This window comes from Mercenaria mercenaria, chromosome 1 (genome assembly GCF_021730395.1).
Source record: "Mercenaria mercenaria strain notata chromosome 1, MADL_Memer_1, whole genome shotgun sequence".
Taxonomy (NCBI): domain Eukaryota; kingdom Metazoa; phylum Mollusca; class Bivalvia; order Venerida; family Veneridae; genus Mercenaria; species Mercenaria mercenaria.
This window is the reverse complement of record NC_069361.1, coordinates 73579920-73606815: the sequence shown is the minus strand read 5'-3', so window position 1 is coordinate 73606815 and position 26896 is coordinate 73579920. Positions and strand designations below refer to the sequence as shown.

At 34.8% G+C, this 26896-nt stretch overlaps 4 protein-coding genes across 4 annotated transcripts; 1 reads left to right on the top strand and 3 right to left on the bottom strand.

Moving 5' to 3' along the window:
- Positions 1-681: 681 nt before the first annotated feature.
- On the bottom strand, positions 682-3113 carry LOC128546818 (myb-like protein D). Its single transcript, XM_053518209.1, has 3 exons — positions 3047-3113; positions 1452-1622; positions 682-1361 (listed from the first exon to the last, which is right to left on the bottom strand). The coding sequence occupies exons 1-3, from the start codon at positions 3111-3113 to the stop codon at positions 682-684; spliced, it is 918 nt and encodes a 305-aa protein (XP_053374184.1).
- A 41-nt stretch (positions 3114-3154) lies between these two features.
- Positions 3155-3751, bottom strand: LOC128546781 (uncharacterized). The gene has a single exon (XM_053518134.1). It carries the CDS (start codon positions 3749-3751, stop codon positions 3155-3157), a length of 597 nt encoding a protein of 198 aa, XP_053374109.1.
- A 194-nt stretch (positions 3752-3945) lies between these two features.
- On the bottom strand, positions 3946-5969 carry LOC128546747 (uncharacterized). Its single transcript, XM_053518063.1, has 2 exons — positions 5592-5969; positions 3946-4662 (listed from the first exon to the last, which is right to left on the bottom strand). The coding sequence occupies exons 1-2, from the start codon at positions 5967-5969 to the stop codon at positions 3946-3948; spliced, it is 1095 nt and encodes a 364-aa protein (XP_053374038.1).
- Positions 5970-10621: 4652 nt separating this feature from the next.
- LOC123534116 (RWD domain-containing protein 4-like) lies at positions 10622-23550 on the top strand. The gene is made up of 6 exons (XM_045316201.2): positions 10622-10762; positions 15452-15532; positions 16984-17093; positions 17978-18023; positions 19359-19469; positions 21221-23550. Exons 1-6 carry the CDS (start codon positions 10739-10741, stop codon positions 21413-21415), a joined length of 567 nt encoding a protein of 188 aa, XP_045172136.1. The 5' UTR covers positions 10622-10738; the 3' UTR covers positions 21416-23550.
- Positions 23551-26896: the final 3346 nt, after the last annotated feature.

Genomic DNA, 26896 nt, shown 5'->3' with positions numbered 1-26896 from the left:
GTTTTCTTTCTTTACTTTCGGACTGTATTCATCTCATTACACGCCACATTGGATTTATTTTATTCCCATCTAAAACACAAATAATAAAATCCATCCAGTTTCACATAATTTATTTTAGTGACGAAATATTTACATTTATAATTATTTTTATCTTCCTAACTTTTCTTATTTTAACAGTGAACTCCTTAATTCCTGAACAACAGCCTTTTATACTCTTACAAAAACATTGTAAAATCCGTGAAACACGTGACCTGGAAATCATGAAGTAGGTTCCGACGACGCCGTGGTTCCGGCGGACACCAATACTCGCAACAGATGAACCAAGGCTCCGACGGCACCAAGATAACGTCGCAACTGTAATTATATATGCAAAACAGACTCGCAGTTCGCGACACTCCCGCCGCCAACAGAAGAAAACAAAGTATACATTTTTTTCAATTTCTTGTGAGTTGTTAAATGAATATGAGAATACAATGTGTCAGTTTTCATTACCTAATTACAAACTGTTGTGTAAAATACGTAATACAGAAAATACATGTATTTAATATCATTGGCATATTTCAGAATTATGAAAGTCCTCGGTTATCACTTCCAAATTAATGAAGTTGTTTTCATTTGGACCACATTGTAATAGTCTAAGTAATTAAAAGTGTTTCCAAATATTAGCAATACTAAATGTTTTTATTTATCAAATTCAAAGTAATCAAATTCCTTTGTTGCACTCAGTACATATTCTTGACCGTCACGTATACACAAGCGTTTCGTCACAGTGCATGTCCAAACCCTGGTTTTATATAAAGTTGATGCCTTTTCTACCGCAGTTTCATTAGACTCGTTCTCGTCTTCGCTCGAAATTAAGATATAATCCTCATCAGAAGAACAGTTACGCTTGTATTCATTATTTCGTTCACTGTTTTCACCACTGTTATACACACTATTGTCGTCGAAGTTAACATCATTCACGTAATTACCATCGGCACCGTCATTATTACTATTTTCGTCGGAACTATTGTCGTTGACGTTATTGTTGATCATGTCGGCACTATCGTTGTCAGAGTTATTGGTGTCATTACATCCATCGTTATTACCGCTAGCATTATCGCGTTCATTATATGTTTCTTCATTGTCTTGGTCACTGTCACTTTCAATGATATCATCACATTCACTGATGTCACTATATCCGAAATCAAAACAATTTTCACTTTCATTATTACGGTTAACGTCATTTATTTTGTTGTTTTCATCGTTGACGCCAGCACGATCGTTTTCACTTTTATTTCTGTTAACGTCATCTTCGTTGATGACGTCGACGTTTTCACCGATATCTGATCCCTGGTGGACGTAATCACTATCACTTTCATCTGTTTCATTATTAACGTCACTTGCTTTATTGGCGTCAACGTTATCATCTTATTCGGCTTCTTCGTTGACGTAATCACGATCACTTTTACTTTTTTCGCTATCAACGTCACTTTCTTTATTTACGTCGACGTTTTCACCAACAACTAATTTATCGTTATTTATCCCGTGAAACTGGTTATTGTTCTCATCAATTCCGAAAACATCGGTATCAAATTCACGTATTGCAGAATCAAAGTCCAACTGTTCTGTTTCCTCTGATGCTAATAAATCAAGAATCGAGTCGTTATCGCTAATGTCCTCATAGTTAGACGTTTGTGTAGGTTTCCTCTAGGTGCAGACATAGCCGCTGTCCGTGCGTCCGTTTTCGAATAATCATGCTTGAGAGATAAATGTCTCCATAAATAACTGCGCCGCATGAACTTCGAATTGCAGGTATCAACTGGACAGTTCCAATGTTCTAATTCTCTATGTTTTTCACGGATGTGTCTAAGAAGATTCTTCTTATAGCTGTAGTTTCTACCACAAATGTCACACTGATGCATATTTGCACCTGAAATAAATTATAACGCTATATTTTTGCTCGGCTACTACTTTGCGAATGAAGGCCGCAGTATGAATTACAATGTACAAATGAATAGCCCGAGATTCTCGTTCACATCGATTTACAAGGACAATTAGACTCCGTTGAACTTTACGTTTGTATCTGAATCAAAGTCAAGAGCTTCCTTCCTATTGCTTTTTCTAAAAGATCTTTTAACCAAACCAACTAAACGTTCCTAAAACCCGCCCATCCAAGGCGCGAGTTCAACAATGATATTCCATTTTATATTTGCATTTGCCACGTAACTTTGAACTTCGTTACTGTGTAATACACCATGTCAAATTTGATCTAGGATCGAACTTGCGGCTTTGAATTGCTTTGCGTTATCACTTGTTATTTCGACTGGAGTCCCCTTTTGTGCTATGAAGCGTTTTAAATACAACAGAAATTCCTCTGTGGACATATCAGAGACTAATTCCAGGTGAATTGCGCATGTTACTAAACATGTAAATAAACAGATCCAAGACTTCTTCTCTTCACCTGATGTTTTAAGGTAAATTGGACCAAAATAGTCTAATCCTGTTCTCGAAAATGGTGTTGATTCAGTCACTCTTGACGATGGCAGTGAATACATTGGTGGCATTTTGTAACTACCACCTTCATGACGTCTACACAATACACATTTGTTTAAAACGGACTTGACCGTTGCTCGACCATGTATGATCCAAAATTTGTGTCTTGCTTTAGCAAGTGTCTGCGAGATACCACTATGCAATAACTATTTGTGTGTTCTTTCTATAATCAGTTCAGTAAGGTGATTATTTTTCGGTAACAGAATGGGATGTCTGGCCCCTTCACTCAGGTTAGCATTTTCGAGTCTTCCTTTACAGCGCATAAGCCCTTGTTCGTCAGGAAATAGACCTAACTGTTATTGTCTGCTAGTGGTCTTTTTGGCACGGATAGCATCAATTTCACTTTGAAAATGGCTTTCTTGAACATGTTGTAACCATATTTTCTCGGCTTCTAACAGTTCTGTACTTTCTAAAGGGCCACCTTTACACGACACTTTTTTGAGTTTCTGCACAAAGCGTAAAACTAACGCGGTAACTCTTGTTAGACGAGTTACAGAAGAATATTTGTTACTGTCAATATCAAATGGCGGATTACTTGCCCTTTCTGTATTGTCAACATTGGTCAGTTGCACTAACATTGTTTCTTTGTTGCTTTTCTCTTCTGTTTGTAATACTTCTTCTATCTCCTCTTCACAATATCACTTTGCTGATCACTGTATACTGGCCAATCGCGCATTGGTTCCAGCAACCATTTTGGACCATACCACCACGTAGTGTTAGATTTCAACTTTTCTAGCGTTGTCCCCCTAGAAGCCACATCTGCAGGGTTCTCCTTCGTAGGAATATATGACAAGTTTACGTTACTGTGTTCTTTAATTTCTGTGACTCTGTTTTTCACAAACACTGATAATTTCTTTTGTGATGTAATCCATTGTAGTACGCATTTTGAATCTGTCAACAAATAATTTTGAGCGACTGGTACTCTAATTTGATCTCGTACAAACTTTAAACATCTTAGTCCGATCACAACCGCTAGTAGTTCCAACCGCGGAATCGTTATTTTCTTCACTGGCGCAAGACGTGTCTTGGAAAACACCATATTAACAATGGAAGTTTGAGCTTGATGTGTGTGAAGATATATAACCGTAGAATATGCTTTCTCTGAGGCATCACAGAAATACAACAATGAATACGTTACTGTTCCATGAAGTTCACAAACCTTCCTTGGTATATGAAATGTGTCTATCTTGTTGATGTCTGATACAATATCGGACATTTTCATTTGATCTTCAGTACTTATTTCTTCGTCCCAATCGTGATTTTTCTGCCATAACGATTGTAGAAGCACTTCTCCTCGTAAGAGTACTGGCGAAAGTAACCCAAGTGGATCAAAGACGGAAGCAATACATTTTAACACGCTACGTTTTGTCCACTCTTGCTGATCCAACACGACCTTCGGCTTTGACAAATTTATCGTGTCGAGCAATGTCCAAGAACTTTTACTGAGTTAGTGAATGCTCTGTCCTCTTTCGGAATGAACTCATTAACCACCTCGCTATTCGTTATCCATTCCCTTAAATTCATGGACGCGTCTGCAAACATCGATTTCGACGTTGTGTATAACTTAATAGCTTCACTTGTATTTTCGGCTCCAGATATAACATTATCTACATATATGTTGTTTCTTAGCTTTTCTGCGATTTCATCGTTGTAAGATTCTAAATGGTAATCTACAGTAGCTCCCAGTAGAAACGGACTGCTGATGATACCGAAAGGTACTCTGCAAAATCGGTATTCCTGAATATTATCAGCATCAAATATAGGTTTTTCAAAGTCCCTCAACCAAAGGAATCGTGTCACGTCACGTTGATTAGACTGCAATCCAATCTGGAGAAACGCCTTTTCTATGTCAGCAACTACTGCTACATGTTGTATTCTAAATCGTAGTAGCATACCACAGAGGTCTTGAAGCATCACAGGTGCTCTATACATGCACTCATTTAAGCTTTTCTTTTCTTTTCGTGTTCTTGCGGATGCGTCGTATACGACTCGTATTTTTCTTGTTGCCTTTTGTGGCGTAATAACCGCGTGGTGAGGTAAGTAATGTACCAATCCATTTGTTTTTGACTGTTCTACTTTCTCAGTAACACCCTTGCTCAGTTGATCCTTCATCACTGCATCGTATTTCTGTAATAGATCAGGTTTGTTTTTCATTTTTTACACTACTTTTCAAACGAACAACAGCCAGCTCTCTATTTACTGGTAAATCCGGACAGTCCTCAGTCCAAGGCCATGTGACCTGATAACGTTCATTTTCAAACTGCAGAGAATCTAGAAACATTTTCATGGCCATTTCATCGTCGGAAGTGTTTTGTTTATCTAAAATACCAATGGACTCTACTCTCCAAAAGTCCTCTAGATCAGGTTTCACAAGTACTACACTATCCACATTGGTGAACAAACTTGTCTTTGTAAAACTTTTACCGTGCGTAATAATAAGCATGCACGGGCCGTCATTGGTGTCTTGATCATTAGTTCTGCCAGTCAGAATCCATCCTAACTTAGATCCTAGTAAATATAACCCAGGGTGTAATTCGATTCTTTGACAGAGAATGAAATCCAAGTAATAGTCATTGCCGACCAACATTTCTATTGATGAGGATTCGTTTTCTGTTGGCATCGTATCTGCTAGATCTACACTTCCAACTACGTGTTTAAATTGTTCTGTTTCCAAAATACTGACTGGACTGCGATGTAACTGACCACTAATAGTTGGAACAATATTCACACTAACTGAGATGTACGTGTTTATTTACTTCACCACAGTGGGTACATATTTTGTTTCTCTTGCACTCATTGGATTGGTGACCTGTCTTCAAGCATTTATAACAACTGTCCTTTAGTTGTTGTTTCCTTTCACTGATAGTCCGATATTTGTTACACTCGTCACTCCAGTGCTTTTGTTGGCGATAACGACATTTATCAGCGTAATTTTCGGTGTGTCTTTTCACAGTTGGTTGTTTTCTAACGGCTGCTTACACGTGAGCGGATCCTGAATTTGCAAAGCTTCTCGTTGTCGGTTCTTTAGACTCATTTAATCTGATTCCTTTTATTACTGAGTGAGAATTTAAGGATCTTTTATCTGGTTCTTTGTCCTTCTCAGCCCTTTCTCTGGCTATAATATACTCCCGCAACCTGTCTCTTAGTCTAAATGTATTCCATTTATTATTCGCACCATTGAGAATTTTCAGTTGGACTAACACATCTTCTGGTAATTTGGCACTTATCATGGACACAATCACATCTTGATTCACATTTTGTCCTAACACTTCTAGGCTGCGTAAGTGTTTTCCCACCGTATCAAGTAGTACTCTTAAACTGCTTGTTTTGTTTGTTGCAGGTTGTAAATTAATCAACTTGTTATAATGTACGTCGACCACTTCTTGCTCGTTCCCGAAACGGTCCTTTAGAACTCCGACAGCTACTTCGTACATAGCATCGGATAACGTAAGACCTGATATTGCACGCTGAGCTTCACCGTACACTTTACTCCTCAAATAATTGAATTTTTCACTGTTGGAAAGCGTTGCATTTTCGTGCACAGAACACTTGAACGAATCCTAGAATTCAATCCATTTTGTTTTATCGCCACTGAAAGATATTAAGTCTAACTTAGGTAACTTCGTAGAAGAGACTTTACCTTTGTTAGTCTGAGCTTCTATGAGTTTTTCTTGTTGTTGTAATTGCATTTCCATTAGTCTTTGCATGTCTCTCTGTAAAGATACGAGCTGTTCGTTTTGCGTTTCTTCAATCGTTACACTTTTTACGTGTTTTGTTTCACGTTTTTCCTTCTCGCTAAGTAATACCTTCTTGTGTTGCTGTATAATGATACAACACTCTACAGCATCTGCACATAATTCACTATCTTCATCAGTAATTTGTTGGACAAACTCCGTGTCAGTTTCTTCAACAGCACCAGATAATTTCTCATTTTGTAGCTCCAACTTTTCACAATACACTTTAAGACTTTGCATACATTTATTTGTTTCTGAAATATTCCTGCCAATATCATAAAATTCGACATCACACTTCAGTAACTCCTTCGCAGCTTCAATATCCTTTTGAAGAACATTTCTAAACCTCATCCTTACACCTTTTAAATGTATCACACTAGCCATTTTTATTGCTATATTTCAAGCACTAGTGATAAGCTTCAATATTCCAAATCACTTTAAGTTCCGGAATCCGGTGCGCGGGACCAAACAATGTGGCGAAGTTTTCTTTCTTTAGTTTCGGACTGTATTTATCTCATTACACGCCACATTGGATTTATTTTATTCCCATCTAAAACACAAATAATAAAATCCATCCAGTTTCACATAATTTATTTTAGTGACGAAAAATTTATATTTATAATTATTTTTATCTTCCTAACTTTTCTTATTTTAACAGTGAACTCCTTAATTCCTGAACAACAGCCTTTTATACTCTTACAAAAACATTGTAAAATCCGTGAAACACGTGACCTGGAAATCATGAACTAGGTTCCGACGACGCAGTGGTTCCGGCGGACACCAAGACTCCCAACAGATGAACCAAGGCTCCGACGACACCAAGATAACGTCGCAACTGTAATTATATATGCAAAACAGACTCGCAGTTCGCAACAATGTATGTCTGCTCTTGAAAGTAATCATTTAAAAGATTAGCTTTTTCGAAATCAGAAGATGTTGTTTGACGAGTGTTTGAATTAAATAGTGGAGGAATAGTTTTATTGTTAGTTGTAGTGATGGAAGATTTTAAGGTATTCCACCAGTCTTTGGAAGAGAATGTGCCATTTTTAAGTTTGTCTGAAAGTTTGGTGAAGTACTGTGATTTAGCTTCATGAATTAACAAAACAGTTTCATTTCGGACTTGTCGAAATTTTTGCCAATGATGGGGTGAGTTTGTTCTCTTAGTTTTCCTGTAAATTCGCTTACGCTTGCGTATGTTCTTCCTTATGTCGTTGTTCATCCAAGGGACGTCTGAGGGTCTAACTGTGACATTTTTTGTTAGGAATGTTATGCTTTGCAATGGCTGTGATTTGATTAGTTATATTTGAGGCATATGTATTTATATCAAGATTGATGCAGCTATTCCAATTAATATTGTAAATTTCCGCAGAAATTTATTTCTGTTTGACACGAAAATAACATCCAATATGGATGTAGAGTGCTCTGTGAAATGCGTTAGTTCGTCGATCAGCTGTTCGAGACCTTTTTGACCTACTTAAAGAACCAATAAAAGCTGTAACTTTATAATTCTTCAACCAATAAAAACAGCGGGGCTGGGCGGAACTGAATACATGCATGCATATCTTTTATTGGCTGAAAATAATATATTGTTCTACTAAAGGTTTTGTTACATTTCAGCAGAGGTTTAAATAGATACAGTAGATAATGTCGCTAATGACGTTTATCGGAGAAGCAGATAAGATAACTGCAGAAAGGAGGTATTTATGGATTTTACCAAAATGATGCTCCAAATTTGTGTGACTGTAGTGGACGGTCGTATAGCTCGGCCATCTCCATATTCTGTATATTCTGTAATGTTCCAGCGGATTGATTTCCAAGGCAGTTATAAATGCAAGTGTTTGGTATAACTCTGGGTCACAAATGCCGTCTATATTTGCTAATTAATATATCTTCCGAAAAGTGTCAGAAATGCGGTATTAATTTAAAATTGCAAAAAAATATTCAAACTCTTTTGTAAAGCGTCATAATTTTGTCAAGAAGTAATGCATTTTCTTTTGTAAGCAACGCACAGGAGACTGTTCTTAATCTATACTGCAATCCAACATTTTCAATACTTTAAATCCCCAGCAACGCAACTCATTATGATTACGCGCCTAAATATTACTCATTGACAGTTTACGTGAGGCATCTATTCTACGGCTATTAACTAATACCATGCCACGTGTACAAATATAACCGTATATAAGAAAAGAAATCATCCCATGAAGCAATAATTAAAAACCAAACACTATAACTTTTTGAATATTGACTATCGTTGTAGAGAAAGTTGCAAAGAAATGATGCTCATTGTATTCAACAATAATTTATTATACAATAGAAAATCATATAAACTAACACTCATCTTTTGATGAACTTTCTATTTGGTATTTGAAACTTGGGTAGTAAGAGAGGTCGACCGTCACTCCTTGGGATCATAACAAATTAACACTATTGGAATTAAAGGTTATGTCTATTGGATAACAGGGGTTATTATGGTTTCATGCACAATAAAACTCCCGTCACACTTGCATTAGATCAGTAGCATGATATATTTAGACTCACAAAAATTAAATAATTGGAGGTAACATAATTACAAAATATTAGTGTTACTGTTGGTTAACTATATCTAAATAAGTGAGTTGTTCAGAATCCAGAAACACTTGAAAGGCTAATATATATAATTGCCCGCCGTTACATTAATGAAATACTGTTGAAAACGTTGCTAAGTCTAAAAGCAAACAAACAAACGAACAAAGTTTTAGAGCGTTGTCGCTATCAAAAATTGTTCAAAACTGTGTCAAAGTTTTCTTGAACAAAGAGAACTTTAGTAGTGAAAACAGGTCTTAGCAAAAGGTTACGACCGGCTACTACTGGAAATCGCAAGGAAACGCTGAAACGCTCTGCCACAAGTCCATTGTGGTTTAGGATTGTCTTGGTTGTCGCATGTCAAATGTTCAAAACCTCTCTGCGACCATACTGATTTTAGCTGGTCTTAGGTAGGTCTTCAGTTGTCGAGAAACTGCTGAGTTATAATTCTTCAGTGATCTCACGTTGTCATGGTTGGTAGTAGTCCAAATCGTTGCACGTCCAGTCACGATCAGCTACACAACTAGTCATTGCCAGTCGCAGCCTGTCGTGACTATAGTCGTGTGACATTTTCACGACAATCCTTGGTAGTCGTACGAAAAATCATTCTAGATCTTGTGACCAGTCATTCTATCAGTCTGCTACAGGTCGTAGACTAGTAGGGGGCTGGGCTTATTACGTGATTGTCATGTTTACATCGCAGAAAAATATCAAGACAGCCCGTGGTCGCGCGACTGGCATGGTCGAGAGTAACCGCTGCTTGAGTATGACTAGGTCACTATTAACACAATACTAAAATCAAGTTGTTTAATTAAAGATAGATCTATAGTACACATTTAATAAACGACCCCTTTGGAATAAGCGTCCGCACCGTGCACATTTTTAAGAAAAGTCTGGACAACATATTTTAACAAAATATATATTATAATAATGTTTTAGGGAAGTTACATGTGCATCTATTTACTACTGTGTGCAGGATCTAAGATGTGTTTTGTAACTTAATATACAGACATAGGCACTGGTACAACGCGGTCGTAATCAAAGTTAACTTTTACTACTAAATTTCATCCCTTTAAACTGTATAATAATTACAAAAGTGTTGTGATATAGTTGCTCTCTACGAGTGTCTTACTTCACACTGACATCTGATTGTCTATTTTTTTTTTCTTAAAGCTTTGGGCACAATGTGAATTTGTATGAATTAAACTACTTCCGGATCGCGAATGAAATAAAATTATGTGGAAAAAAATAGTCTAATATCGCATGTTATACATTCTCTTTGAAAGACCTGTATTATCAAATTACTTTTAATTGTATTATATCTCTACTGCTAAAAATCATTAGAAAATCATCACAATCAATATTTATTTAACATTACATACATAAACAATGTATAGCTTTTGCCCGACATTTTGACTGCTGAAAAGTTACAGAATCTTTTGTATCCAGAGTTTTGTTTTACTGCATCACTAATTTACATCATGAATTCATATACATCTCAAAATCATAGCATAAACAACAGTAAATGCAAAAGGGAATGGTAAGATTTTTTTTTCCAGCACTATAAAATACACCCAACATCCTTAACAACATTCCACTTCCACTTGTACATGAGATGTGATTATTCATAGGAACTTCACGCAAAAGTTAATTCATTAATTTTGTAGAATTTGAAAAATTAGCCTTTTTAAACTGTTTTTGTTAAAAACATTTTTATCGAATTCTAGCGCCCGACATTCCTGCAAATGTACGGTATGGTACGGGAAAATATGGAAAACCTTTGATTTTATCGTGATGACTTGTCCAAGATACAGAAAACGGACAGGGAAATTTATTTGAGTGTAAAAAAAAAACAACAACATGTATCATTGATAAATCTTGGAAAAAAGAGTTGAAAATTGATAATGACCCACAAAGAAGAGCAAGATGTAAGTTTCCGACAATGTTCATCCTATCCTTATCGGTGTTTCTTGGCTTCTTTTTAGAGCTAAAATACACTAAGAAATGGATCTACTGGTACTGATGATAAACCCGGACAGATGATAAAGTCGACCACCTTGGAAATATTCGATTGCAATCGGTTATTTATAAAATTGAACACACCGTCTAATAATTTCTACTTACAACACCAACTGGTGTAAACAAAAACAAAACTGGTAAATATTCTGTATAAATAAATGACTTGCATTTATCTGTATAAAAATATTTATCCAAAATTACTGGGGAAAAGGGTGTTCCTGCGCATGCTCACTGTCGACCCATAAAGGCCTGACATTGGGTCACTTTTCATTACTTGAACAGGAATGACTGTTGCAGCTTTTTGGGGAAAGTTTCAATATAATACTATGAAGAAAATTTTGTAAATGACAAAGTGGTCGAATTTATCATCAGTGAACGTTCATACAGTCGAATACAGGCTGACTCGGACCATGGCTGATTCGGCCCAAATTTACTTGGCTTACTTGGCCCAGATTGTTCCTGACACTAATATCATGAATAAAAATAACATTGATGAGTATTAATTTTAATTTCTAATGTAAAGAATAATTAAAATGCTTATCAGATGCATAACTGATGCATTTAAGCTGGTCAAAACTTCTTACCTGCTTGTACTGTGTATATTTTATGTTAAACATCCTTTCTTCAAGTTAAATCCCTGTTATCAACATCATTTCCTGAACATTACTGAATCATCCAAAATTTATGGTCCTTATTGACTCGTTAATCAAAGTTTGTGGTTCAAATCAGCCAAAATCTATGGCAATTTTCAATTTCTATTCAAAGTATTAGGTCCGAATCAGCCAAAATAATTGGTCCAAATCAGCCTGGGCCGAATCAGCCATGGTCCAAATCAGCCTGTTTCCATACAGTCCCCATTTTACAAGCCCCTTTCAGGGCCTCACTTCGTGCGAGTTTGCTTACTAAAATGTAAAGTTTTCAGCAAATGTTAAGCTTTATTTTGATACTGACCATTGATTACTATTTGCACAAATAAAAAAGTTACAGGTAGAAAACCTCATTTTCTGTTCGGGTTTATCATCAGTACCAGTACATTGAAAAATTTCTTCTCATGAGCTTATTGTTTGATCTTCATCAGACTTGGTCTGGAGCATCATTATGACGTCCTCTACCAAAATTGTTTAAAAGTGGGCACTTGAACCCTTTTAGAAACCAAAATAGATATAACTTTAAACAACCTCTTCTCGTGAAGCACTGGGTGGATCTTCATCAAACTTGGTGTGTAGCATCATTGTAAGTTCTAAATTTGGCTAATTATGTTCAAATAGGGACCCTTTGGCCCATGTAGGGGCCACTAGAGCTAAAAATAAAAATACTTTTAAATGACATCTTCTCATGAAATTTTTCAAATGGTTCTGCTTGGACCCTTTCAGGGGATACCAGAGCTAAAATAGATTAAATAACTTCTTATCTTCCAGTTTATTAAAAATTACAGTAAAAGTGGCAAATCAAATTATGGATTTGTTTGAAAAATTAATAATTGATCATTGACACTTATTGTGTTCACTGTGTGTTTGATACATGTTACATTTTCACTGGAAGGTATTCTTAAAATTTGATTTTCCTATCCTGGTTGCCCAACCAAGACAGAATTAGCATATGTATTATTAAAAAAACAAAATTTGCCTAAAGAATGATACCAATATTTAGAACTATTGTGTTAAATTTGTCAAAGATTTATATTGACAAATATATATTTAGCCAAAATTCATAAGAAAGGCAAGTTTTTAAAATTATTATTACCTAACTTTTCCTATCTTGGTTGTGCAACCAGGATAGATTTGAAACCAATGAATTCGGAAGCTACACACTGTTTTAAACCTTGCATTTTGGCTCAGCTTGCTGAAATATCCCAGTATCTATCAAATACAAATGTAAAGCTAGTAAACCTTGAAATTAAAGGGAACAGTCCATTTTTGAAGATTTTATTAAAGGGAATAATCTCAAAATTAAATAAAAATTGATAAAAGGTACATTTCTAATGATACAGGGCCGGCTTAATACGTAAATATACATTGAATACTCGCCATTATAATTCAAGCTCCGTCTACTGCAGGTACCTGCGAGATTTTCCCGAGAAATGCAAAGCGAATCAAATTAACAGTTACATGAACTGCAGTTGTACTCAGCCAATCAGCGACGCTGTTATGTCTAATTATCTAACTGAGTTTAATTTAATATATCGACATGTGTAAACTATCTATTATTGTTGATAAAACTTATAATTATGATGATACCCATGGTGAATTAACAACTTGTTTCGAAAATATTCAACAACATTATAAGACGATGGGTGGCAGACAGTCTTTGGTCGATCAACTGATATGAAAATTGAACACATATCTTTATTTTCCACAATTTACATTTCATTTCTGTTCGATTGAGATGCTGTTTTTATAATGCCAAACTGGTGACTCGGTATTAATAAGAAATAAACCCCTTTCCTTACATTGATATAGCGCAAAATATTACAAAATTGTCAGTACGATGTTTTGAAAACAACTTTATTGAAACAGTAGTCCTCAAGGTGGAAATGACATTACTAAGAAAATGAATAAAATAGAATCGGCCATTTTTCGAATCAAGGAATGAGTATGTCTGAGACACCACCATAACTCTCTGTGTAAGAAACTTTACACACAGCAGTGATTATCTTGTTACACTTTAAAGCTGATTTCATCACTGTCTGACTTTTTATAGTCTAAGGCTTGATAGACTGCTGGCTGTCTTATACAAGTAAGTAGAAAATTAGTACATTGTTTTATTTTATTATACAACTACCAAAAGTAAAAGTTTATACAAAATTTACGGACAAGTAAACTAGCAGTACGGACAAGTAAATTTTCAAAGTTACTTGTCCGTGGACAAGTAAAATTTTCTGAGGTTTTGCCGGCCCTGTTATAATAAGGATTCAACTCTAATAGTCTATATAATTGGTCTTTTTGTTCATTAAATTAATAAATCTTTAACAGAATATACTCAAACTGAAAAATGTCATAAAGTGTGGCTTAAATATGATTGACCACCTTTAAATACCTTTTTATTTTAACGAACTTCCTAAAGGATGTTCACCAAACTTAGTCAGAAGCAAGGTCAGCTGATCAAGGTCCACTTCACTGAAGTTCAGGTGGGCAACTTGGGCTCATTTGGGCCTCTTCTTGTAATTTTCATTAGCCATAATCATTGCTTTAGAAACATTTCCATGAGAAATCCAAAATACATGGAATGTGTCAATAAATTTTTAATGCAAGACCAGTGATGACATGTTTTTATCAATGTTAATTACATTTCATGATATCAGCAGTTATAAAATATCTGTCAGAAGTTGTATTGGAAGTTAGATTATGTTGAGTTGTGTAATTCACTACTGATTGGAAAATGTCGGAATATCCTGATCCCAATATCAGATTACTCTTTTCATCAGACTTCTTCTCTAAAACTACTTGAGGGATTTCAAGCAAATTTTGTTGGAAGGTTCAGTAACAAGACTAGATTCACATATCTTCAGTATTTTTAATTGACTGCTTTTTTGTAGAATGGTTGCCCTTTAAAAGTTAATTTTTGGATAAAGTCTGTACAGACTACTTCTCATATAAAAAATTTGAATAGAACTTCATAGGATTGATCATACACATTAGTACCTGAAGCTTAATTGTGTATATTTTATGGGTCTTTTTTGGTTGAATGATTTTTTGAGGATTTAGTGGCCTTTGAAATATAAAATACTATATTTTACTACCGGTATGTTTACATTCTAGAGTCTTCATTTCTTCACTAATCCTAATTATATTTTCACAGATTGTGTATAAGGTACTGTAAACTGGATTATGAGGAAGATTGGGACAGAAGGTTCAGAGTTATATCCCCTTGATTTGTCAAAAATGCTATATTTCACTGTCTTCAGTCATATTTGCGCAGAATGTATACATTTTTGTACAGTTAAGATATTATTCTAATTTGATTATTGGCTAGACTTGAGAATCAGATTCAGAGTTACATGCCCCTGATTGATAAAGAAATGCCAGTTTCACTACATTTACACTTTTAATAGCATTTTTATCTATATGACATTGTACTGTGTCATAGAATTTTGATGTCTTGTCCTCAAATCAAATAGTTGTGGCAACTTTATTTTTGCTTTAAGAAGAGACAGTCTTTTGATCAAAGTTGTATTCATCATACTAAATTTTTATATTGTATTGTACATAAATGAGACGAAAAAAAAAATATCATTCATGAAAATACATACATGTATCTTTCTTGAATGTTGATAAAACATTCAGTGTTGTAGATTGATATGTTTCATCTGCAGGCAATATTGATTGGTAGAAGCAAATCTAGTGGTAACATGCACCTGTCTACATGAACTGAAGAAATAAAGCGCAGGTTTGTCTTGAGACTCACAGCGATGCACGTTCACACTACATAAATTTAAGGAATAAAGCATGTTTGTCTCGGTAGTACAACAAACACGTGATGGATGAGACTAATTGTTACGTTTTAAATTGGACTTAACTGGTAAATATCGAGCAAAACTAGAAACTCGAGTCACATTTTATTAGCAGATCATTTGCTCAGTTGTATATATATGATTTCAGGAAGAACTTGAAGTATTACAGTCAATTTATGAAGGAGATGATAACTTCAAAGTGACTGGGGACTCAACATTCCAGTATAAGGTAAAATATAACTAGAGTGCAGCATTCCAGATAGAAAGTATGACTGTACAGGACTGAAAAATTAATTCCTTCTTTGTTTATTTTGAATTTTCCCCTCGTAATGGATGAAATACCACTGGACATGTTAGGCGGTTAGATACATTTTGTGAGGTCTGAGAGTGAAAATGCTTGTTTTTTTGTGCAATGTCAAGGTTAAAGTTAATGAAGGGTAATGAAAAAGTTTTACAGTTGCATTATACAGCATTCCAGTACTTTAAGTTTTGTATTACAAGTATAGTAATCTAAATATAGTAATTTATACCCGGGAGAAGTTAAAGATTTTCCTAGAACTGTTGTCCAGGATTGCTATGGCAATGCATATTGAAGCTACCAGATGCAGTCTTTGTGAGGGCTTCTTCAATCTTGAAACATGTTAAGTTTTGAGATTTCATGTCCATTTCTGCAGACCAGTCCTGACTGAATCATATCATTGTTAGCATCATGTCTTAATAACAGACTGTAATATTAGGCTTACTTTTGTAATAGCATGGTAAGCTTAGGTAATAGAGCCCACAAATGGAAAGACTGCAAATTTGATCTTGAAGCAAATGTCCTCTGTAATAGAAGACAGTATGGAAAACTAATCATTTCTGATACAGCATCCAGGACAAACCTCAGTGGCTGCATAGTGGAGGTTGCTGACTTCAAATCACTTGCCCCTCACCGATTGGGGTGTTAAATCTTCATGTGAGGAAGCCATCCAGCTGGCTAACGGAAGGTTGGTTGTTCTACCCAGGTGTCCGCCCATGAAGAAATAATGCACATAGGGGCATATGACCTATAATTATATCGGAGTGATGTTAAACCCAACAGAAACAGAATCCAGGATCAAAAGTTAGTTTGAGTGACTACCTTTACTCTTCACTTTTTAGATTGTTAAAACACTATCTACCTCTAATATGATTTATTTCTTTTTCAAAAATTTAGAAATGAACCTGGGTATAACTTTTTAGGACTTTGGGAAGAACTGTAGTAACGAAATATTTTTTGCAAGTCCGCTTGCAGAGAGCGAAGACATAGTCATCCGAAAGCTGTTCAGTGTATGTATGTTAGTGCGTCTGTCAGGATTTTTTGTCCGGACAATAACTTTGACATGCATAGGGCAATCCTGTTTATATTTGGATGTTTACCTCAATGAAACAAAGTGTCATGCACAAACACCAGGTTCTTATCTCAAAGGTCAAGGTCACACTTGGAGGTCAAATGTCATGTCAGATCTTGTCCGGGCATAACTTTGACATGCATAAAGGAACAAATTCCCCCTTTGTGCTTCAACATTCTAGTTTTCATGTAGAATGTTATACAGTTGAATGTCCAATTTGAGACAGTAAGAACCCTAGCTGTGACAGGTACATAAAATCTACATTGGCAGAGTTAGATAATTTCATTAAATTAATTTTTTTATGTTACAGTATGGTGAACATAATAGCTACAAATCTCTAGTTGTGGAGATTTCATGGGGAGATGATTATCCAGAAGCCCCACCTACTGTTAATGTGGACACATTTTATAACAAGCATATGTAAGTATAATTCTTGCTTGTAATGTGTAAAATCCTATATGCTTTATCTGGTTTAGTGGTTCATTACTTCAGTTACTTGAAAAAAGTCATTTTACTGCATAAAACTGTAAGTGATGCTGGTGCAAGAAACCATGTGATGCCAGTCCAAATGTCAGTTAATTAGCCTTTTAAAAATTTTTCCTGAATGGACTGGTCTATCTTCAATTTGGGCAGTACCATTTATTATTTGAAGGGGAGGTATCTGAAAATTTACTGAATAGTGCAGACCATTATCAGGCAGAATCACATGCTGCCAGCAGGCTAAGGAAATCAAGAACTTGCAGCATCTCTGTAGTAGATGCCTGTCCTTTCTGACCTAGAATCTTCAAAGCAAGGAAATCTGTAACAAATAGTAAAAGATTGATTGATATTTTCATCTTCGGACATCATTTAGAAATAATTCAGTTCGAAAACCAATCACTAGAAATAAGGATCTGGTACGAAAATTGGAAAATAGAATTATTGTATCATAATTCTGTATTAATTTTCATGTACAGTTGTAATACTGTCACCTTACCATTAGAAATGGTTTATCTTACCTTAGAAATAATTAGGATCCTACATATACCTGATCAAGAGTAGTGTTTCCTTTATAATCAGAAAGGCATTTAACTTTTGTCTTATCTGATATTTTATTTTTATTTCGCTATAAAACAAGTATAATCAGTGTCTAGTGATGTCAAATTGTTAAATTCTAAAATGCCGTAAAGTTATGTTATTACATTTTATTTTCATCACACTGTCTACAATTTTAACTCTGCGAGCATCTATATTTTGTATTTTTAAAAACATATTTATTTCAAAAATATTAGTATCTACAGTAATAAAGTTAATGTATTTTGCAGTGTTGCCAATGTCAAATCAAAGATTCTGGGTGGCCTTAAAGAGCAGGTAAGAAGTTTCTTTATAATATTCAGGTGTCAGTTTTCCCTGCTGAGAAAGCAGGCTGTTTGTCTGTCTTTCTGTCTGTCTGCCTTTCTTTCAGTTGAATATTTATCCAGAAAAGCAATGCCACATAGTGATACAATATCTTATTTGTATCATAGCTCGGTGTTTTTTCTTAACAAACTTGGTGCAGGTAATTCGTATACACTGAGTACAGGGTGTGGTAACTAAAAGTGTGCAGGTATTTAATACCCGCACGCTAGTTACCGCACTGTTGGATAGGAAAGTATGCCAGCGTGTCTGGAACAGTAGACGACGAAGTGTATTTTATTGATTTTCTGCCCTAGCATTGGTTTATTTTACCTGGGCTTTACACATTTGTAAAGCAAGGATTTTAAGTACTCACTGAACTGCTGTATATGGCAATGTGGAACGCCTACAACTACCATATATGGATGACTATGATACAAAACAGAAAGAACATTAAAACTCGAGGGTAAACGATTTATACTCGGGGGCTACGCCCCCTCGTACAAATTGTTTACCCTCGAGTTTCAATGCTCTTTCTATTACATGGTTTACAGATAGATTTACTTGGAACAGAAATGACCCACACAGTGATAAAATATCTTATATCATTTACATTTAGATTTACTTGGAACAGAAATGACCCACACAGTGATAAAATATCTTATATCATTTACAGATAGATTTACTGGGAGCAGCAATGTCCCACACAGCGTTACAATATCTTATACTGTTGGGAGCAGCTATGTCCCACACAGCGTTACAATATCATATACTGTTTTCAGATGGAAGATTTACTTGGAGCAGCTATGTCCCACACAATGTAACAATATTATATACTGTTTTACTTGGAACAGCAATGACTTCTTAGCTGTTTGAATGTCTGTTTTGTTTTCAGGTAGAAGATTTACTAACTACAGCCATGACCCATATGCTGTTAGAGTATCAGATACATTTACTAGGAACAGCAATGGCTTATACATTGTAGAAGATTTGCTAGGAACAGCAATGACATATACATTGTTTGAATATCTTATACCGTTTTCAGGTAGAAGATTGGCTAGGAACAGCAATGACATATACATTATTTGAATGTTTTGTACTGTTTTCAGGTAGAAGATTTACTAGGAACAGCAATGACATATTTCTATACCTCATGTTTTTATCTCGATGTAAATGAGATATGGAACCAAAATTTGTAGTCCTGTTTGGCGCCATATAACCTATACTGTGTTGGTGCGCCGTAAAACCCAAATAAATAGATAAATAAAGCAATGACATATACATTATTTGAATGTTTTGTACTGTTTTCAGGTAGAAGATTTACTAGGAACAGCAATGACATATACATTATTTGAATGGGTAAAGGAGAATTATGATGATTTAGTTGCAGACCAGCCAGATGCTCCTATTGCAAATACGAGGGTTAGTTAATACAGTTCAGTTCCACTCAGTCTCAGATTACTTGTACACCTGCCTTCACTAGAAATTGTTGTCCTGCCCCATTAAAACCTCCATATTTAATACATATTGTTCTACCTCGAATATCACACAAACGCAGAAAGCTGAACTTTTGAACTGTATCTCTGGTCCTGACAAGTATATTATATAACGTAGTGAAGATCACAACCTTTCCTTAAGCAAGCAAAAGATGCTTGTTGAATCACAAGTTTGTCAGTCAGTAAACAAATTTCAATCATGTTTTGTACAACTTGTCAAGTTAACAATTAAAAGAGGGTTATAATTGTCTATAAGGACAGGTAATATTTGCTAAGCACTGTGCTTGTTATATGACTTGATAATTAAGATATTATGAAATAATTCATAAAGTAAGTTTTTTTTGTCACATGTTTAACGTATTGGGATTGAATGAAACCATATCATGTTTATGCCACCTCCAGTATCCTTCAAACTTTCAAAGAAGAAGGGATGCATTGTTTTGCTCATTGCCTGTCAGTCTGTACAGCCATCAGTACACCATAAATTTAGTTTCTGATTAATTATTAAAGAATGCTTGGGCCTGAAGTGGCCAAACTTCATTGGATGATATTCTATGGTCAGTAGATGACCCCTATTGTTTTGGGTGTCAGTAGGTTAAAGATCAAGATCACTGTAGTTTTGAATGTTATATAGTTGTGAAGACAACTGTGTCATGAGAATTATCTTTTTACTGTAAATTATAAGGCACTTTGATTTGGTTTTATGAATAACTTCATTGTGAAGTTTGCATGGCATTATTAGTCTAACCAGATACAGAAATCAAAAATGAGCTGACGGGATCACAACAGCAACATGAAATCTGGTGACAACTGCCAAGTTTGTTATCCCCCACCCTCCCAAAAAAAGACTGCACAGATAGAGCTGATGTACTGCTTAATGATTTAATTTCATTTCGTTTAGAATTACATTGTTTCAGTCAAGATGACTGTTTAAAAGGAACTTGAATTTGTGGAAATGAATAATCATTTTAGTTGTTTATTAGGATTTCATTTTGTCCGAAGAAATTAGTTCCACTTGAAGATTGATGATATCAGAGTGGACAGTCTTCAGTGTTATACACCAGTGACAAAATATGATCCAATTAAGAAATGATATGTTGCAGAAACCGTGTTTTAACATATCTAAAAAATATGAAGAGGTTTATAGGCCTGCAGAATAATTTCACAGGGGCGTAGACTATGTGAATTATACACATGACATATAACCGATTCATATTGTTGTGATATGTTAAAACATGGTTCTGCTATATATTATTTTGATTCTAATATGACTTTTATGTAAACAAGTAGATAAAATAGGGAAGTGCTTTTTCCTGGTGCATATATGGTGCCACATGTAGTGGGTGGATGTGACAACCTGTGGAAATACTAAAAACTAATAAGAGTGCATAGACGTTTTAAAAAGTTATTCTACATGCCTAATAATCAATTCAGAGTGTGTGAATTAAGTGTAGCATGGTCTTGTTCAGTCAGTTTGATTCTGAAACATGTTTTATATAAAGCAGTAGATCAAATGCGGTAGCACTCTTTCTCAGCAGCTGTTTGGCACCAAATGATTTGTCGATGTGACTACAATATTGCCATGTATTAATGGCAGTGTCATGTATTAATGGCAATGTCCATGGTGTTTTGATATTAGAATATATGTGAACTTACTTTTTATATCTTCTATGGTAGAGTGATGCAGATCTAAGTCAAACAGACATGACAGAGGAAACCTTGAAGAAAAAGGAAAAGAAAGAGCAGCTGACTAAACACCAAAAAAGACGTTTATATGAAAAAATGGGAAATGCGACAGGAGAAAAACCAAGAGGATGGAACTGGGTGGACATTGTAAAACATTTATCACAGACTGGCTCACAGGATAGCTGATACATGTGGCATTTTATGGAATCAATGGCAAACTGGGTCACAACACAGCTGATATTTTTGGCATTGTTATAAAGAGTTATTGTTGATAATGTTAAATATTTACTTATGTTTATACGGGAAATGAATGACAAGAATGCAATAACATTTATTCTTTAGTGGTAGGTGCTATAATTATGTAACTTAATAATCAAGTGATAGAAGATGAAGTTTGCTATGGTCTGAATAATGTTTATTTTTGCATTGTACCATCTCTTGTATGTTGAAAAGAATCATGACTTGGTGGGTCTTACAGCTTAAGTTACTAATAATAGCTCAAAAGTGTATATTTGGTTATAATCGGTAGTTCCCTTCAAGTTACTAACTGGTTTTTGGACTGTTTGCTTATGCTTTTTATGTCAGTCAGCTGATCTGTGAGAAGAAAGTCCAGTGCATAAATTCTCATGAATAAATATTTGAAATTGCATCATTTTAGCATTACTGTATTCACAGTACGGTAACATGTTAAATACAAGATCTGTTTAGAGGACTTTAAACAAATAACATTAAATAATTATGTTTAATGTGTGATAGATGTCCATTCGGTACATAGAACACAATATTGTGAATTGAGAGATGAAGATTTCAATCCTTTAAGAGGAAATTTGTCCTCCACCTCTGATTGATGTGGGGAAGTTGTCTTTTTTTTTGTGTGTAACCGGTTTAGTTCTGGAACAGCATAAAGGAACACCGGTTAGGTTTACCGGTAGCAGTAGTATAACTTTATTGATGTTAAGGACAGCGTAAAATCCACATCAAACAAATACCAAATCTTGTAAGATACCAATGAGACAAATGCAGGACTCCAGTTTATAGGCCAGAGTATATAAATGATCAGTACAAGATGCAATGTAGTTGATACCCAGTATCTCAGAGTCACTTTTCTGAAGATTCTGGCTATTTTGCAAAAAATTTCAAGTCTCGACAAAATGTTTACTCCATTTAAGACAAAGTCGACATACTGAGACTTCTGTTGCGTCAAAGTGAATATGAAGTTACTTCTATCAAATTCCAGTATATTTTCGTCTTTACGTGTAATGAAGCAAAAATTTGTTCCCTGATACCTGTGTGAGATTATCCATTTCATTTTAAAAGAAATATGAACAGTATGCATTCAAAATTGCTTACTACTTTCAAAAGGAAAATATATTTAGCATGTTAGCATTGCAAATAATTTTTATATGAGGCTGCAGGAACACGTTAACCCTTACCATGCTGGACACGATTGGTTCTGCTTTTGTGACCAGTGTAGATGATGATCAGCCTGCACATCCTTACAGTCTGATCATGATCTGCACCGTTCGCTATTCAGGCAGTATCTTTTTGGTAAGCACCCGTTATAACAGTAAATGGTACTGTACAAATTCGAAGATGGACATGTTCGTTATAGAAATTTAGCAATGTAATGGTTAAGCAAACAACACCTGCATAAGATGTCATTTTAAGTGGATTTTTGATTACTTCAAAGTTAGAACTCGAGATAATGAGATAAAGTAATGGTCTAAGAGACGCTAGTCTTGAATATATAACTCTTTTATACATCATTTGATTTTAAACTGATTTAATATTGATAAATGTTAGATGACAGAGTTTAGTGACCATTTCTGTACCATTAAAACAACAATTCCTCAAAATTATAAGGGGATGAGCAAATTGCTCGAGTTACCTGGGATTCCAAGCACTCCAAACATAAAAATAACTTTAACGAAAACGGCCAAGGGCTACATATCTGAATTGCACCAGGGGTTTGCAGTGAATGCACTAGTCACACATAGTGCTTGAGTCATCAATGCGTGAGTAAGAGGTATTTCACTGTATGTGTTTTAAAGCAGAATGATACTTTACACAAATTAAATAAAAACATTTGAACAGTGTTCCCAGTGTGCAGAAATTTGCTTGTTCAATGCTTAAAATCTAAGTAAAATCAAAATATAAAGCCTTTCACTTATTTGCACAATGAAATTAGAAATGTTAGTATTAACTTGTATTGGAAGGAAATACTTTTACCATTGATCTGATCAGAAAAATTGTTGAATTTACAATGCTGGTGCAATCTTCATTAATTTAATTGTGTTTAATAAATGTGATAAGTTACAAGATTTTCAGTTGCTATGTTATTATTTTAAATCCAACCAATGTCTTGATATGGTATGGCTTCAGGCGCTCAGCATTAAAAGGATAGTACTAGGACTGGTCAGCCCAGTGTCAGTTTAATGTGACTGGGTGGGGTATCATGTTGCGTGTCTTCGGCATGATATTCCAGTGAGGCAGCACTATAAAGATGGGCATTGTGCTCACTGCTACAAGTAGACACAGTCGTTTATATGACTGAAAAAACGTTGAAAAAGATGTTAAACCCAAACACACACATAACAATTGTGTTATTTTGTTGCAGGCTGTCGTCCACCTTTATCCAGAAATAATAGGAATTTTTTTAAAAGTATGGGAATAGTAAGCTTTTCCCAAAAATATAGGAATTTTTGGTAAACTGTTTCTTGACAACTGTACTCGTCCACAGTTTTTGTTGTTGTTTTTTTTTTTAAGTATTTCAGCATGTTCTTTCCACAAAGTTAGGCATAGAATGTGTTGATGACATTGAAAAATGGTGAAGTAAGTGAAAATAACATTGGTAAAAAGGCAAAAAGAATTGATTTTCAAAAGCGTTGCAACGGCACAATATTTTTGGTCATTTGTTGACATTGAAAAATGGTGAAGTAGGTGAAAATAACATTGGTAAAAAGGCAAAAAGAATTGATTTTCAAAAGCGTTGCAACGGCACAATATTTTTGGTCATTTGTTAGGATGTATTGCAAAAATCATATGTCATTGTAGGGACAACGCATGTTTCTTTGTGTTATAACATCTGTAGAATCCTGAGGGATTGGTTGGATAGGGCGGGGGTACCATTGTATCCCATGGAATTCTGAAGATGCTATAACACGAAATGAACATGCACTAACATTATTCTAGCATAAAGCGCATAAAAACTGATAAATGAATATAATGTCACTTAACGTCATTTAATTTCCACGAAATGCATGGGAATGTCTGAGTTGTTATTTTACACTGACGTCACTTCGTTTGAATTATCTGTTTCAGGGCCGAATGACGTTTACGCTTTGCTATGGAACGTGTATATATATAAAAAGGTGTTTTAACAGCACGCGAGCGTGATAATCTCTCTGTTAACACACATTTTCTCTCATGTTAAAACACCCCTGAAAAGTGACAAGAACAGCAGTTTTATGCTAAAATAAGTTTTTGTACCCCCCCGCAGAACGAGGTTGTAAGCGGGGTATATGGTTTCAGGTCATCTGTCTGTCGGTAAAAACACAATCTTGTGTGCACCAACTCTCCTCATCCCCTTGACACAATTTAATGAAACTTCACACATTCAGTGATCAATACCAACCCTAGTTGTGCATGGGGCATGTTAGGTTCTTTCAGGAAAAAAAATTGTATTGTTGTGGGACTTTGTTTTTTGTTACTACACTATATACACAGAGTCTGTACAGTCTAACCTGTACTAATGGTCACATCCGATCAGTGGTCACCTCCGTTCAGCGGTCATTTTATGATGCCCCTGACGGATTTTCCTCTATTTCATCACTTTATTCAGCGGCCACCTCCCATCCACGGTCAGCTGCCACCGAAATTGCCTCCCAACCACCGTATTTGACCACTTTCAGCGGCCATGTTTATTTCAAAACCAATTTTAAGGCAATAATCGCCAAAGATACCCGATTTTTGAGAAACGCTTGACTTCACCACAAGAAAGACAAAATGACACGAGTTTCTCAATTAAAACTGATAACCAAAGGTGTGATCCTCTTTCTGTTATGATCAAATGGCCAGTAATTATCGGCAATTAGTGTGTCTCCTCTGTCAATTTTGTTGTTCACAGTTTGATCTCGGTTAAAGATAAAATAATAATAGAAAAACGGAAAAGAAATGGGCCTAAAGACTAAAGCCATGATTGAACTCTTGTCAGAAGTCTGAAAAATACATATACTGGCTGCACCTCCGATCAGCGGTCACCTGGCTGATGTGGCTAAGTTGTCTGCTTCCCTTGGCTGGCTGCTCAAGACAGGTTAGACTGTATATGCAGTCTTGTGCGCACCTAATCTCTTGAACCTATGCACACAATTGAATGAAACATAACAGTAATAACAGTAATAAGATCAGTAATAACCCTAGTTGTGCATGGTGCATGTTCGGTTAAAAAAAAATTGCAGAGTTGAAAAAGATTTAAAAGGAACACAAAGATTAAAATTTAAAAGAAAGTATTTTAATGAACCCAAAGAATTTAAAAGAACATAAAGATTAAAATTTAAAAGAAAGTAATTTAATGGAGCCAAAGATTTTAAAGGAACACAAAGACACACATTTACTAAAAAGAAGTTTAATGAACACAAAGATTTTAAAGGAACATAAAGACAAATATATAGAAAAAAGTACTTTAATGAACCCAAAGATTTTAAAGGAACACAAAGATTAAAATATAGAAGAAAGTACTTTAATGAACCCAAAGATTTTAAAGGAACATAAAGACAAATATATAGAAGAAAGTACTTTAATGAACCCAAAGATTTAAAAGGAACACAAAGATTAAAATTTAGAACAAAGTATTTAATGAAGCCAAAGATTTTAAAGGAACACAAAAGACACACATATACAATAAAGAAGTTTAATGAACCCAAAGATTTTAAAGGAACACAAAGACACAAATATAGAAGAAAGTACTTTAATGAACCCAAAGATGTTAAAGGAACATAAAAAAATATAGAAGAAAGAACTTTAATGAACCCAAAGATTTTAAAGGAACACAAGGATTAAAATTTAGAAGAAAGTATTTAATGAAGCCAAAGATTTTAAAGGAACACAAAGACACACATATAGAATAAAGAAGTTTAATGAACCCAAAGACTTTAAAGGAACACAAAGACACGAATATAGAAGAAAGTACTTTAATGAACCCAAAGATTTTAAAGGAACATAATAAAAATATAGAAGAAAGTACTTTAATGAACCCAAAGATTTTAAAGGAACACAAGGATTAAAATTTAGAAGAAAGTATTTAATGAAGCCAAAGATTTTAAAGGAACACAAAGACACACATAGAATAAAGAAGTTTAATGAACCCAAAGATTTAAAAGGAAACAAAGACACAAATATAGAAGAAAGTATTTTAATGAACCCAAAGAATTTAAAGGAACACAAAGATTAAAATTTAAAAGAAAGTATTTTAATGAAGCCAACGATTTTAAAGCAACACAAAGACACGAATATAGAAGAAAGTACTTTAATGAACCCAAAGATTTTAAAGGAATACAAAGATTGAAATTTAAAAGAAAGTATTTTAATGAAGCCAAAGATTTTAAAGGAACACAAAGACACAAATATACAATAAAGAAGTTTAATGAACCAAAAGATTTTAAAGAAGCA

Excerpts from the sequence above, each read along its gene's own strand:
- LOC128546818 (XM_053518209.1), bottom strand. The coding sequence starts at position 3,113 with ATGTTAGTGCAACTGACCAATGTTGACAATACAGAAAGGGCAAGTAAT. Across the intron at positions 1,623-3,046 it reads TCCGCCATTTGATATTGACA|CATCAGAGGAAACAGAACAG; the intron begins GTAACAAATATT and ends TTGATTTATTAG. Across the intron at positions 1,362-1,451 it reads TGACGTTGATAGCGAAAAAA|ATGAAAGTGATAGTGATTAC; the intron begins GTAAAAGTGATC and ends ATAATGAAACAG.
- LOC128546781 (XM_053518134.1), bottom strand. The coding sequence starts at position 3,751 with ATGTCCGATATTGTATCAGACATCAACAAGATAGACACATTTCATATA.
- LOC128546747 (XM_053518063.1), bottom strand. The coding sequence starts at position 5,969 with ATGTACGAAGTAGCTGTCGGAGTTCTAAAGGACCGTTTCGGGAACGAG. Across the intron at positions 4,663-5,591 it reads GATCCTTAAATTCTCACTCA|AAATACGATGCAGTGATGAA; the intron begins GTAATAAAAGGA and ends GATCTATTACAG.
- LOC123534116 (XM_045316201.2), top strand. The coding sequence starts at position 10,739 with ATGACCCACAAAGAAGAGCAAGAT. Across the intron at positions 10,763-15,451 it reads CCCACAAAGAAGAGCAAGAT|GAAGAACTTGAAGTATTACA; the intron begins GTAAGTTTCCGA and ends ATATGATTTCAG. Across the intron at positions 17,094-17,977 it reads ACATTTTATAACAAGCATAT|TGTTGCCAATGTCAAATCAA; the intron begins GTAAGTATAATT and ends TGTATTTTGCAG.